General features: G+C 38.2%; 1 protein-coding gene and 3 long non-coding RNA genes across 4 annotated transcripts; 3 read left to right on the top strand and 1 right to left on the bottom strand.

The window, feature by feature from the left end:
• Positions 1-1,325: 1,325 nt before the first annotated feature.
• LOC118437725 lies at positions 1,326-2,528 on the top strand. The gene is made up of 4 exons (XR_004836304.1): positions 1,326-1,730; positions 1,926-2,067; positions 2,247-2,335; positions 2,417-2,528. It is a non-coding gene; the product is annotated as an uncharacterized LOC118437725 (long non-coding RNA).
• A 204-nt stretch (positions 2,529-2,732) lies between these two features.
• LOC118437697 lies at positions 2,733-4,559 on the top strand. The gene is made up of 7 exons (XR_004836289.1): positions 2,733-2,808; positions 2,877-2,969; positions 3,268-3,386; positions 3,526-3,721; positions 3,817-3,900; positions 3,966-4,093; positions 4,173-4,559. It is a non-coding gene; the product is annotated as an uncharacterized LOC118437697 (long non-coding RNA).
• A 570-nt stretch (positions 4,560-5,129) lies between these two features.
• On the top strand, positions 5,130-7,381 carry LOC118437680. Its single transcript, XR_004836275.1, has 3 exons — positions 5,130-6,044; positions 6,894-6,972; positions 7,102-7,381. It is a non-coding gene; the product is annotated as an uncharacterized LOC118437680 (long non-coding RNA).
• A 1,061-nt stretch (positions 7,382-8,442) lies between these two features.
• LOC118437728 lies at positions 8,443-10,284 on the bottom strand. Its single transcript, XM_035857046.1, has 7 exons — positions 10,053-10,284; positions 9,542-9,937; positions 9,411-9,464; positions 9,088-9,329; positions 8,837-9,005; positions 8,664-8,770; positions 8,443-8,581 (listed from the first exon to the last, which is right to left on the bottom strand). The coding sequence occupies exons 1-7, from the start codon at positions 10,249-10,251 to the stop codon at positions 8,534-8,536; spliced, it is 1,215 nt and encodes a 404-aa protein (XP_035712939.1). The 5' UTR covers positions 10,252-10,284; the 3' UTR covers positions 8,443-8,533.
• Between the last annotated feature and the right edge of the window lie 3,756 nt (positions 10,285-14,040).

A 14,040-nucleotide genomic window follows, 5' to 3' on the forward strand; every position in this document is an offset into this window, starting at 1 on the left:
ACCGACTTCAAGAGACACTTTGATCTTGATCTTAGCCAAAAGGCCGATAGCCTCTTTCTGAGGTGAAGGCTATTTTTGAGGGAATTGTGAGGTATTAATATTAATAGTAGTGCTGGTTCTACACTTTGATCTTAGCCAAAAGGCGGCTGCCAGACCTGTTTGTGAAGGAGCCAAATAAATTTCAGATAAATAGCAGATTTGTGTACGTCCAATTTACACATCTATTTTTGAGTGACATGCATTGTACATATACATTTTTAAGCCTTACCCTCACGCGAGGAGGAGAATTTCGGAGCAGGAATATTCTCCTAGTCTCATCCTTCTCTCTCGCTTTGCAGAATACATGGAATCACACATCTCGGAACTTCGCATCGACCCTGTGGGGGGGAGGAGTCGACCTCAGGGAAATGCATCCTCCGGTGTTTAGAATTTGGTTTTCTGCGTCTGATGGTATTTTTTCAAATTTTTTGGACTGGCATAAGTGTACCTTGTACCAAGTCTTGTTTTAAGGTGGTCACTTCGCGTTGTTTTGGAAAGAGATGAGTCGACGCTAAAACGCGTATAATAGCATCAAGCTAGAAATTTTCCGTGCTTATCACTGGTTATCACTGAAAGTGGACACAAATCTGCATAAAATTCTGTTAGTGGGAATCAATTGTCAGTAAAACTCTATCATACATATCGGTAGAAAAATCTTGTCTTAATTTTAATATTTAAGCATTGCAAAAAATCGAAAATCGGCGTTCAAATCCGTCAAATTTTTGCCTAAGCCTCGCCGTCAAAGTTTACAGTGCTCGTGGTTGAATTGCACATATTATTTCTTGCAGTTAACATTTTTTGTATTGCTTGCTTGCCAGTGCAAGATTTTATTTATTTATTACTAATTTAAATAATTCAAATTATGCATTTTTTAAATTGACTTCAGTTTGTACTAAATTATTTATTGCCTATTTATTTTTATTATGTAGAATTGAACACGTTAAATTGGACAAACTGACGACATCGCGAGGTCCAGCGTCCTCCTTTCTCCGCTTCTTACTCCGCAACTCTTCTCGTTTTATAATCAATTGGAAAAATCTGAAATCAATCATAATCAGTTTGCATTCTAATAATTCTCAGGTAAGAATAATATATTATGCTCTAATCGGTGGCCGCGGAAGCCTGGGGGCAGAGGGACAATGTCCTCGCGGGTTATCCAAAGTCCCCATCATCTCCCCATGTTATGTAAACCCCTCCCTCTCCTGTTCTACAATGTTAATGTCCCCAGATGCACCCACAGCTTCCGTGGCCACTCTCCTCTATTTCCTTAAAACAAACCGGAGAGAAAATTCCCCTCTCGAATTGAGTCCCAATTTCTCTAAAATGTCCATAAATTTTTCTATCGATTCGCTATTTTCCATCATCCAGACTCCAATGCAGTCCATTGAAATGTCCTCAAACGCCAAGTTATTAGAATTTAGTTCTTTCCTACAAGATGAACACATTTCTTTCTCAGATGCGAATTTAATCATCTTCCGTTTGATCACGGCGTCTCGAATGACTTGTAAATTGTTCAGGTTAAACGAGACATGTTCCAACCCTGAGCAAACTCCGGACCTGGAAAACATCAAAAGCTTGACACGATCGGGAAGGATATCATCACTGACGGAACTCTGAAGATAAGGGAGGATAAGGCAGCGTCTAATGGCAAAGAGGTGGACCGACATTTTTATCGAGGGCAGTAATAAAAGGTAAGGCTGGTAAGGTATAAATAGCAAAATTTGTAGTGTTCATCAATTTTAAAAACCACTAATTAAAAAACAATGACTATTGCTCAATAGTTTTCTAATTTTATGAATAATTTACATACGGCGGATATTATGTGTCAATCGAAAAGTAAATAAAAAAATATACTAGGTATACTAATTTAATAATTATTTTTATAGGAGAAATTCCAAAATGAAAAACTCATGAACATCTCGGGCTCAGGGGCCATTACAAGATACTGATATTATCAAGACGCCACTGCAAGGCAGCATCTCCTGGGCATCGACATATTTGTAACCTATTTGGGCACGTTGGCTATTGGTAATTAGATAATTTAAAATCTTCTAAAGCAATGTAATGTTTCGTTGTACGGCGGATATTGGAGGTTTATCAAAAAGTATTAATTGTTTTAAAAAAAATTCCTACGTATTAAATTTATGCACTTTAATAATAGTTTTGTTGACGAAAAATTCCAAAATAATTACGAAAAATCATTATAGGTCTCAGTTTTCTTGAATTTGTTCTCCCTGCTCAGGAGGTCCTATTCATTTGTCGCATCAGGGTCAGGTGTCAACAAAGACTACTCGAGGTAATTTATGAAACCTCCAAGATGTAATATTTTAATTACAGTTTTACTTATTCTATAGCGAAATTATATTGTAATTTTCAGCAAACGCAGTCCATTAAAACTAGTGGTAGTTCGCAGAAGATACTGATATTATCGAGCCTCCGTCTTTCGAGCTTGAGAAGACGATGCTCCAAAATTGTACCCACTTTTACATGTTTGTTACTTATTTGGGCGCGCTGGGTTGACAACTCCTGGTAATTAATTTAAAATCTTAATAGTTCGGATATTTTGAGCTGACCTCACTGAGGTGAAAGCTATTTTTGGGCGAAAACATGCTGCAGGTAGCGTTTCATATTTTTCCGCACCTCATCATCATCATCATCCCGTCACCTAATGAATTGATCAGATTTATTTTTTACAGTGTCCTTGCCTGGAGAAGCTCTTATCACTGAGGCCCTTAAACGGTAACGAGCATGACCAACTTTATTTTGCTGGTATGTTATTCAATAAACTTGTTCCTCTTAATCATTTATGTTTGGGTAATTATAAACTTTGTGTTTAGGAGACCACTAGGACTCACGAACACTTTGATCTTAGCCAAAAGGCCGCTGGTCTGACCTTTTTGGGACGGAGGAGCCAAATAAATTTCTAACAGGTTTGTGCATATCCAATTTACACATCTTTTTTTAATTGACATGTACTGTATATCAAGGTAAGGATACGAATTAATTAGTAAGGTGCATTGTTTTCTAATTTTACGAATAATTAGCATACGGCAGATATTAGGCGATTATAGAAAGATTTCGATATTAAAAAAATATCATTCATTTGTACTAAGTCCATAATTGGATTGGAAACCAGCTTATATTAGCTGATATTTGTTGACAGTTGAATAAAGGTTTACAATACAATACAATACAATACTAAACACATTTAAATTTTTATGATTTTAGGTGCGTGTCTGCTAACTTCCCTCCCTTCATTCGGCACGGACCTCTTGTCCAAACTACCACTGGAGCGTGCAGTCAAATAAATTTCAAGCAGATGTACGCCTCCACTTCCTGTGTGCAAGGTATTTATCTAATGGTCTGCATTTTTTAGTTTGAAGATTTCTTGAAACTAGTTCTTATTTTGTATTAATTTTTGCTGTCTAGGCTAGTCAGTCTAGTCCAGGAAATTCTTAACCATTTTTTATTTTTTTTTTGACATAGGTATTTCAACCTTCTTATTCAATTAATAATCATGAGAGTACAAAACAAATCACCAACAATTCACAAACAAATCGTAACCATTTTATGGAAGAATGGTCAGGGTCCTTCAGACACTGATATTATCAAGCTGCCGTCTTCGTTTGCACTATTTGTATGGTCTGGATCTGATGCTCCAAAATTTTACATGAGGTAGTAGGTATGTATTAAACTTCAACTCATTTTCTGTTGAAGCCGGGGGACTCAAGATTTCTCATAGTAAAAGACTCTGAAACTGACACCCTTCGCCAACAGAAAATTTAAGACGTGCTGCGATGGATCTCCTGCGACCCAACGGTTGTGACTTATTTGGACACGCTGGGTTTCCGGCAGCTTCTGGTAATTAATTTAAAGTTTTCCCAATTCGGTAGTGTTTTATTTTAATTTTTTTATGACTTTAACAGGTAACCCATTGATGTTCTGAAATTTGTTTTAGATGATGTTGTAGTCCGGCGTTGTCTTGCCTTAGCTCGCTGAGCTATGCTGAGGTGTAAGCTTTTTTGGGGGGAATCGTGCCGCGGAACGTTAACTGGTATGTTTAACTATAAACTTGGCTTACGATTATTGATTACAAATCTATTGATAGTTATACACTTGTTTGTATTCACGAGACCATCGGGTAGGGTCACTTTGATCTTAGCCAAAAGGCCGCTGGTCTGGCCTTTTTTGGGAAGGAGGAGACAAACAATTTTCTAGCAGATTTGAGCATATCAAATTTACGAGCGATTTTTTCTCAAATTAGAGTTCTCAATGGTCCGGATTGGTCCGGATCAGCCCTGATCCGAAACCGGACCGTGGCCCTAAACCACCAATCCGAGACCGGACCGAAAAATTTCCGCTCGGCCCAGAACCGGACCGAGACCGGACCAGGACCGGACCGGTCAATCCGGGCGGACCGAAAAATGTATCAATCTACTCTAATAAAGTGTTAGTATGATCCCTGGGTCCCTGGGTCCGTCTTCGCAATGCAATTTGCCCCATACAGTAGACAAAGAAGGAAGCGGAGCAACCACTGCATGCATGCCCTGCACTGCATGAATAAATGAATACATGAACATGTACACCCCACATACATACATCACTCATCAATAGTGGTTATCATGATAAGTGATCGTGATAAACACTATTAATTAATTATTTTAGTTTGAGAAACTCTACCCACAGCGAGTGGCATGTCAAATCGAATGTATTTTTGACGCTGAATCCAACGCCGTCAATGGTTTTGACCTGCGAGGCCCCCGTGACCTCGCCGTGACCGTGGTGTCCAAATCTGGCTTATTCGTGATGTCGCATATCAATTCGAATGTATTTTTGACGCTGAATCCGAATCCGTCAATAGCTTGGCGTTAATTGTAGAAGTTAACGGGGTTTATGGAACTTAACGGGAGCGTGAAGCGTGGGAATTTAAATAGTTAGCTATGCAGTTACTCCCACTCGACGGGAATTTAAGTAATTAGCTATTCAACTACTCCCACAGGGGGGAATCAAATTTTACTGTGACCAGGTTAATTAAAATGCAGTATGACTTGGGCAAACCCTCAGTCTGATGTATGTATGTAGTATGACAAAGTCTCCACTGGGAATTATTTAAAATATAGTATGACGGATTTTTCGCTTTGGGCACACCCCCCACTGGAACTCTAGAACCCGGCCTTGGCCGGGCTATACGTTAGTATAGTATACTATCCCATAGTACCTATAGTATCCATAGTCCTATAGTATAAAGACCCATAGTACTGTATAATAATTACCACATATAGTATCTGTATAAATAGTGCATTGAGATTTATACACGTATTATGCATAAATGTCTTATGTAACTATGCATAAGACATATATGGTACATGTATATACAACCAGAATGCCAAATGTTTCAGATTTAAATAGATACATGTAACGGATGAGGTCTCGTAAGTTCTATCGGTCAGTGTGTTTATACACATAATCTCAGGACCAATTTACAATTTCCTTTTTTTAATTTTAAAAATACATTAGCAAGAGTAGGAATTTAAAAAATCCTCCCAAAATCAAGGAGCGTAAAAACTTTAAAACCTAAAAAACGTAATTTTTATGGATCATGTGGAGAACTTTTGAAATCTATGTAAAATAGAATTTGAATACACTGAAAATTCACGAGTTTGGCTGAAAAAATTCAAAAATTTTAGGTCAAACTATTAAAATTTTCTTGTGCGCCAAAATATTCGGGCGGACCGAAAACCGGCGGTCCGGTCAGGTCCTTGAAACCGGACCGAGGACCGGACCGAAACTTTCGGTCCGGATTGGCGGATGGCCCAATCCGGGACCGAACCGTCGGATTTCGGTCCGGTCCGGGCCAACCCGAAGCTCATTGAGAACCCTATCTCAAATTGACACATCCGCTCGTCACCATTGGTATTGTCAAGACGCCACTGCATTGGTAGGCAGCATCTCTCCTGGGACCCATTGTAACTTATTTTGGCACGCTGGGTTGACTACGGCTTCAGGTAATTAATATAAAACTTTCTCAAATTCGTAATGTTATATTTTAAATTTAATTTTTAGGCCGAACCAGGGCTTATGTAATTGTCATGTCCGTCCGTCCGTCCGTCCGTCTGTCTTTCGATAACTCTCGAACGAGTTTACCGATTGACTTGAAATTTTTACCATATGTATATTGGACAAAGTTAGGAAACGAGTTCGAAGATGGGCCAAATCGGTCATGTGGTTGACCGGTGGGGGGTCATCGGAGTGGGTGGGGTTTTATGCACCAAAATTTCAAAATTGTCATAGAAAGCTGAAATTCGGTACAGAGGTTGCTAATGACTCCTAATAGATAAAAATGGTTTCAAGTTGGAAAAATTTTCATCTTGAGTGACCCTAGGAGGTGACCCATACTGATTTTTCAAAATCGTCATATCGAGCTGAAATTTGGTGGAGAGGTTGCTTGTGGGTCCTAATGGAAGAATATGACATGAAATTGGTAAATTTTTTATCTAGAGCGACCCTAGGGGGTCACCCATACCGATTTTTAGAAATTAACATAGAAAGCTGAAATTTGGACCAGAGATCCTTACTGCTTTCTCATGAAATAATATGAACTGAAATATGAACAAAAATTAACTGGAGGGGCTATAGAGGCAACCTCCACTGGGAAGTAGCAAGTGTAAGGGATTGTAAATATTTTTAGAATTTTGAGCCTAGAAAAATGAAGGATTGATGCAACTTAATCCAAGAATTAGTGTATTATGTAAAATAGTAGCACATAATTTTATAGAAAACTACGGACAAACATGGGTTTACTAATCCTGGTTCGGGCTAAGCAAAGCTGTACTGATAGGTTTTTACTTTTGTAGGTAAACTAAGAGAGGCCACACTGATATTGGGACCTATTCTTGATGGATAATGCTGCAAAATTTTACCCGGGTCGTACGGGTAGGTCTTAAACTTAACTAATTTTCTACTTGAGAGAAGCCGTTACACTGACGCTCTTAAACTGATCAATACAATTATTCTACGCTTATTAATTTATTTGTGGGTAAAATTATAATTGTTTGTATTCAGGAGACCATGCACCAGGTACACTTTGATCTTAGCCGAAAGGCCGATAGCCTCTTTGTGGGTCGCTGACGTGAAAACTATTTTTGGAGGAATCGTGCAGCATCGTTCGGGAACACTTTGATCTTAGCCAAAAGGCCGCTGGTCTGGTATTCTTCGGAAGGAGGAGTCAAATACATTTCATAGCAGATTTGTGCACATCAAATTTACACTTCTTTTGAAATACATGCATTTTATACAATTTTTAAAAGCCGAAATTTTGGCAAAATAAAGATATTTAGTTAACAAAACCTGAATTTTAAAAAATTGATTGAAACCAAATTAATAACCGCCGTATGATTTACCAATTCAAATTTAATATATGTAAATACCCATCTCCCCTTTCGAAATACTGTCCAACCAAGACATGCAGAACACCTTCCTCAATCGCTCTCTGAAACGGTGGAACTATTCCCTCCAAGGCCCCAAATCCCCCCTGAATCCCATACCCACACAAACTCATCCCATCCTCTAAACATGCCTTATACAACATTTTAAAAAGGACCGGATTCAGGCTCGAAAGCTGAATAATTTTCTACACCAAATCCTTCTTGACGCTTCTCTTCCAAATTCAAAAGAAGACTACTCATACTCCTCGGCACCAATTTAGAAACTTCCCCATTTCGCATACAACAATGCAAAGTTTGCATTGCAAACGTTACAAAATGCGGAAAATAATTAACCGCCTGAATTTGTACACTGGTTTCATCCCCCCTCGGAAATATCACTTCACGATAAACACTCGACACAATTTGACCGACTAAATTGTCAAAAACTTGTGGGGTTTTGAATTGCTCCCGGAAAACGGGGAGGGGATGCGTCTTGTCCTCAAAAAAGGTAAGCATGACCACCCACGCGAAAAACATTTTGGACAAGACGGGCTCAAATGATGCCATATAATTTGCATAAAGCACTTTATCCGAAATAAGTGGTAACAGCAGTATCGTCACATCTGCCAATAACGCGTCCTGCGCCACAGCTTCCGTGAGATTCCAAAAGCTTTAAAGTATTTCTGTACCAGAGGATTTTTCGCGAGGTGGAGAAACCCAATCCACCACCAAAGTCCTTATTTTGCTCTTAAGGACATCATTTGAAAGAAATTCATTGGTCCTAAGGATATCTTTCCATGGACGACAGTGGTCATAAGGATATCCTTATGAACAACAAATGTCCGCTTTTCGGATGTCGCATTGATATCTTGCCAAGACGTCTTTGGGACTTCCTCTGAATTATATCTTCCAGACATCCTTACATGATTTTTATGGTCGCAGGGTTTAGTGCTTCACAAATTAACACAAGACTGAATTATTTAAATTTTAAGTCATTTTAATTCATTCTCAAAATTAAGATTGTATAAGAAATTGCATAACAATAACATAAAATATTAAATGAATTCTAACTAAATCTCTTCAGCTTCTTCCTCCAATCCTTTGTTCCGCTTTAAAGCCTAAAATTAATAATTAATTACTTTTAGTGGACTTGCAAACCTTTATAATTATGCAATTATAAATATTTAATTAAAGGCTTACAGCTGCCTTAATTCTATCCGTCGCGTGCTGAAACCATGAAGCTCCTTTTGCCTTCATTTCCTTGTCGGTCACTGAACGATTGACAAGCGGATTCTGACGGACCGCATCTATTACAGTGTAAATATTATGTAATACAATTATAATATAACACGAGGATAGTTTTATGATCGTACCAAACAAAACCTGTTTTATCCGGAGCGTTTTGAACGCCTTCTTTGGATTCTTTTTTCGAATTCCGTCCCAGGCAATTTTTTCAGCCAACTCGTTCGTGAAGAGGTACGGAAGAATGCCAGCTATCGTCTCCTTGTAATCCTTTCCGCCAATAATGGCTAGAAAGCCAACCTAGTGAAATACAGAATTTTTTATTATTATGTAATAATCAATTAATATATCATGTACGTAAATTAAATTATATAATTATTACCAATTGGTTATAAAATAATTTAGACGTCATTAATTTTTTCTCCAATTCAGCAAGTTCCTCAAAGTTTTCCACTGGAAATTTAAATTCCGGCCTTGGCGATTTTGAGATGATGGGATTTTTTGAATTTTGTGCCATAACGAAATTACACAATTTCACTAAAACTGATCCTTGTAGGTCGATCTTTTGATGGAGTCGCTCCAGTGAATGAACGACGTAGTCTTCAAATTTAATCGGCGACGATCCTAAATCAAAAAATAATAATATTATTGGACACAAATTAATATTTAAGTTCTCGTATATTAAATAAATGTTATAAATCCAACCCTCTTGCTCCTTATCCCGAGTTCCATCCTTAAAATTTGATCCAATGGCATCCACTAATTCCACAGACCAAATTAGTATATTATATTCAAGATTTTAAATTATTAAGGCTTGTAATCTAATTATGGCTCACATTTGTTCTGTAAAGCAGAAAGACTTCCTTCATCCTCCGAGCTGGAACTTCCTTCTACAAACTGTTTTTTGGATAAGTTGGATTCTTGACGTTGGGCAGCCAATGTTCCACTTCCTTGAGCCAGAGAAAAGTACTGTGTCGGAGTTGATGTCCTTGGAGGCGGAGATGGCTCGGACGACGACACCGGTGAAAGATTAGGCTGTGGCGGACATGGAATAATTTTTCTCGAGGTGACAGGACGATGATTTTCTTCGCTAGTGTCAGAATCACGGTTGTATTTTGTTGTTTTTCGCCTTGGACGATTTCCTTTTTTCTTCTCCGAAGACTCTGCCTCCGACTCCAGGTTTGAAGTGTACACAGCTTTCTTCTCATTTTCCACAGCTGTGGCGAAAGTTCCTGTAAAATTATAAAGTGTTTTATTAAAATTTCTTACTCTAATTGACTAATTTATTTTAATTCCTAATTACATTCACCATTATAATTTTGTTAACTTAAAAATACTTCCACTTACTATATAATTTAATGACCCGAATAATGTGCTTCGCCCATGACATTGGATTCACCCCCTCTTTAATTTTCACTGCTTTTAAAATACGATCGTTAGTTTTGTATGGGGGCCACCAGGTTTCCTCTTCATTTTCAGATATCCAGGTCAGTGGCACTGTCGCAACTTCTTTAGTCGCCATAAATTCCACCACGGCGAATTCCATTTTTATTGATGAAGAGGAAAGACAGCAATAGAAGAGTCGTTAGCAGCTACCGCGATTAATTTATGCAAAATTTCTGTTGTCTCCCAATAATCTAATTCCCCCAGAGTTTTGAATTTGTAAATCCCAAATTCTCTGGAATCAAAAGGAATAGAATAGAGTGCACTTAATTCACAGCAAGGTTTTCCAATCACACACAACTTTTTATCACTTTTTCTAGTAGCAAAATTGAAAACTTTTATAATTTCTCCAGTTCGTAATTTGCAATAACAATTTCGGTTATCAGACGTAAGGAAAGAGGATTTTAAATAGTATTTATTAAATTGAGGAGAATTTAAGTCTTCTAAGAGTGGACCTGCAGTATGGCATGCTTCCTCCGTTGTTGGGCTTGAGTGAATTTTGTCCCGCTCGGAGAGTCGACGGCAGACTTGAGCGAGCGGTCGATTTCCCCCCTTGATGAGATTTTTTAATTGCCCCAGATAATTTTCAAATGGAAATGCACTGTAATTATTTAAGTTCCCAAATACTTTCACATCGTCACACACATGTAAAAGTCCATACACATTGTATGATATGTTTTCTTTTCCATATAATGATGAAAATTGCTCAACAAAATACTTCAGCAAAGTGTTAGCATAACTTCCATGTTTTCTGATTAAGTCATTATTTGATAAAATAAATACTGCGAGATGCAAAGAATTGAAGTGATTCAAGTAAGTTTGTGGAATTTTGTCCTGTAAAACCACCGGCCCCGTATAAAGTACAAACTGACGGAATTCAGTTGCTTTCCATCGAGGAAGTTCAACCAACGATCTTGGTTTCCTATTGAAATCGCCAGGAGTTAAATACCTTTGCTTAACAAGATCCCGTGATAAATTAGTAATAGTAAGTCCGCTGAATTTCATGTATTTTGGCTTGCCGTTTACCCACAAATTCAACAATTTCCTGACAACACCGAGGCAAATTAAATGCATAAACTCAAAAGGGACATCATTCACCAAGTCCACGTTAATTTCAGTTAAAATTGTAGTTCCGCGATGATGGTCTTCATCATTTTGTTGCAGAAAACTTTGTTGACTTCGTTTCGTGACGACTTTGCTTGAAAATACAACCCGATTTTCATACCTTTCGCCGGTTTGGGTACACTTACTGCACGACGAAAATCCAGAATGATATTTTGTGCAAGTTATGAATGCACGAGCCGGAGCGTCACAAATAAATCCTTTCACTTTAAATTTGATAACTACCCCATGATAGGAATAACCATGTCGCTCTAATGCTTTGACCTCAGCCACAAAATCTTTCAGAAAGTCGTTTTGATCCTCTGGTTTTCCTCCCCCATGATACACTCCCACACAAAATGGTTTCTTAGCTGCATCACCCGACTCTAAACAACATAGAATCGGCCAAAATTCACTTTTGCTACTTTTAGAGACAGGAATACCATCAATATTTATCAATACTCCAATCTCGTCGGGAATAAAATTAAGTTTCTGAATCACTGTTTGCAATCCGATGTCAAATCCCAGATGAACGTACTTTCCTGGCTTGACTGTGCGATATTTGAAACTTCTTACTGTTTTTAGTAAAGCTCTTGAATCAAGTGGAAAATTCTCAAAACATTTATGAGCTTGTAACAATTTAAGTAATTCACTCGTGGCAATTTGTGAAATATTATTAGTAACGGACCATATTTTTAAACGTTCTTTAAGATTGTCTACCTCACTTCCGCTTAAAATATCACTTGAATCGTAAAGTTCGTTTGCTCTTTTACATCTTGAAGATTCACTAATGGTTTCAAAATTATTGTACACTTCACATGGGGACGGTGAATTGAAAGAAACTTGGGAATTGACGACTTGATGTGCTTGATTGTATCGCATACAATGTAAAACTTTAGTCACTCGTTGATTAATTTTGCGTCTTAATTGACGTTTACTTAAGTTAGAAATAACTTTTGGCATTTTGTATAAAAACGGCAAAGTTTTTACACAGAAATACGCAGAAATATGAGTTGAAATAAATTTGCCGCCGCATTGATACTCGCGTAATTTGAGATTAACCTGACGACACGTCAACAAGACCTCAGTAAGACGAGTAAAAAAAGACAACCTCAATTCATCAGGTATAGGATATCTTGAGGATGAATAATCAAGGACATCATATTTTGGTAATCCTACAGTTGTCGTTTGGATAACCTAGTGGCGACATGTCAGGCCGGGGACGTTTGAGAGCAAATCAAGATATCTTAAGGAGCTTTGTGGTGGATTGGGAAGTTACAAAATTCAGAGATATCGTTATCATTATCAGACTTATCCAGGCTCCACACATTTTAATATCGGACCACAAACACTTATCATGCTTTCTTCCAAGTAATACTTGGCCAAGTCTTTGTAAATTTTTTCAAACTTTTGTTTACACCTTTTCAAAACCGAATCATGATTTGGATTTTTGGGGATACCCACGCCGCAAAGAAAATCAGCAGACCCGCAATTTTACGATTGATTTAACGATTTACTGAAAATGACGCAAATATCGCCGCTGAGTAGTTAAACTGCGCGGCGCCGCGGCCGATATTGACATCGGCGTGGAGTTCTACTTCAGAAAGCCTTGGAAAATTACGCCACACAATAAATACATTGTTTTTATAGCAAAACCAATGAACAAGTCCAACTTCGGATGAGCTAATAAAATATTTTATTATTTTGTTTATTCATGAACGTATATTGTGGTCAATAGATTAGAACTCGATAAGATGGCACTTTTGACAAAATATTTTTGCTCAATTTAAATACCAATAAGGTGTTTACTTTGTACCTGTTTGTTGAGTACCTAGCATTAGGACAAGGTTCCATTAGTTAGGACAGAACTAAAGAAAAAAAAGATCCGGTTACCCATAATTAATCCGTGAAGTCATCTCTAATTTAGTTCATAATGGGTACCACGATCAAAAGGCACTATATAGGCACATCCCTCCTGCCAGTGGCCGCGGAACTCGTGGCGACATGTGGGGACATTGCCATTGTAGGATAGGGGAGAGAAAGGTTTATTTAAAGGTTGTCAGTCCCACGCTTCCGCGGCCACTGCCTCCTTAACGAATGATACTCAAACGTGACACATTGTACAGATTCATCACTCGCTATATTGAGAGTAATAATTTAATGCGATTTATTCAGTAGTCGTTATCCCCTCGATCCAGAAATCTGGTAGTGATTGGTCAAGATTTCTTGACCAATCCTGAAAACCACGAACCGTGAACTTTTTGAGTCAAGAATTTCACGATTCGTGATTTTCAAGATTATCTATTTTGTCAAGACTGATGATGTAATGCTTGATAAAATCGAATTGTTTGGCGTTTGGCTATTGCCAGTTTGATTGCTAACCAGTGAGCCAGGTTAGCGTGTGTGAAAAGTAGTTAGGACCAGTGGCCGCGGAAGCGTGGGACAGAGGGACAATGTCCCCACGGGTATTCGACGTCCCCATCATCTCCCCATGTTATATAAACCCCTCCCTCCCTCATCCTACTATCTTGACGTCCCCACATGTCCCCACGGCTTCCGCGGCCACTGGTTGGGACTTTGGGACCTCGTGTACTTCGATCGGATTACGGGCTGGCTATAATTACCGGTTTGGTTAGGTTAGGTTAAGATTTACTACCTTATTAAGGTTCCTATTTAATGTGTTTCCAAATATTTTATTGGTTAAAAGGCGTATTCAATTAGATTGCACGTGATATCGTTTTAATGAGCAGGTGTGTCCCGCAATCACACGTTACATTTATCTATCGAACAT

This window comes from Folsomia candida, unplaced genomic scaffold, assembly GCF_002217175.1.
Source record: "Folsomia candida strain VU population unplaced genomic scaffold, ASM221717v1 Fcan01_Sc015, whole genome shotgun sequence".
Classification (NCBI taxonomy): Eukaryota; Metazoa; Arthropoda; class Collembola; order Entomobryomorpha; family Isotomidae; genus Folsomia; species Folsomia candida.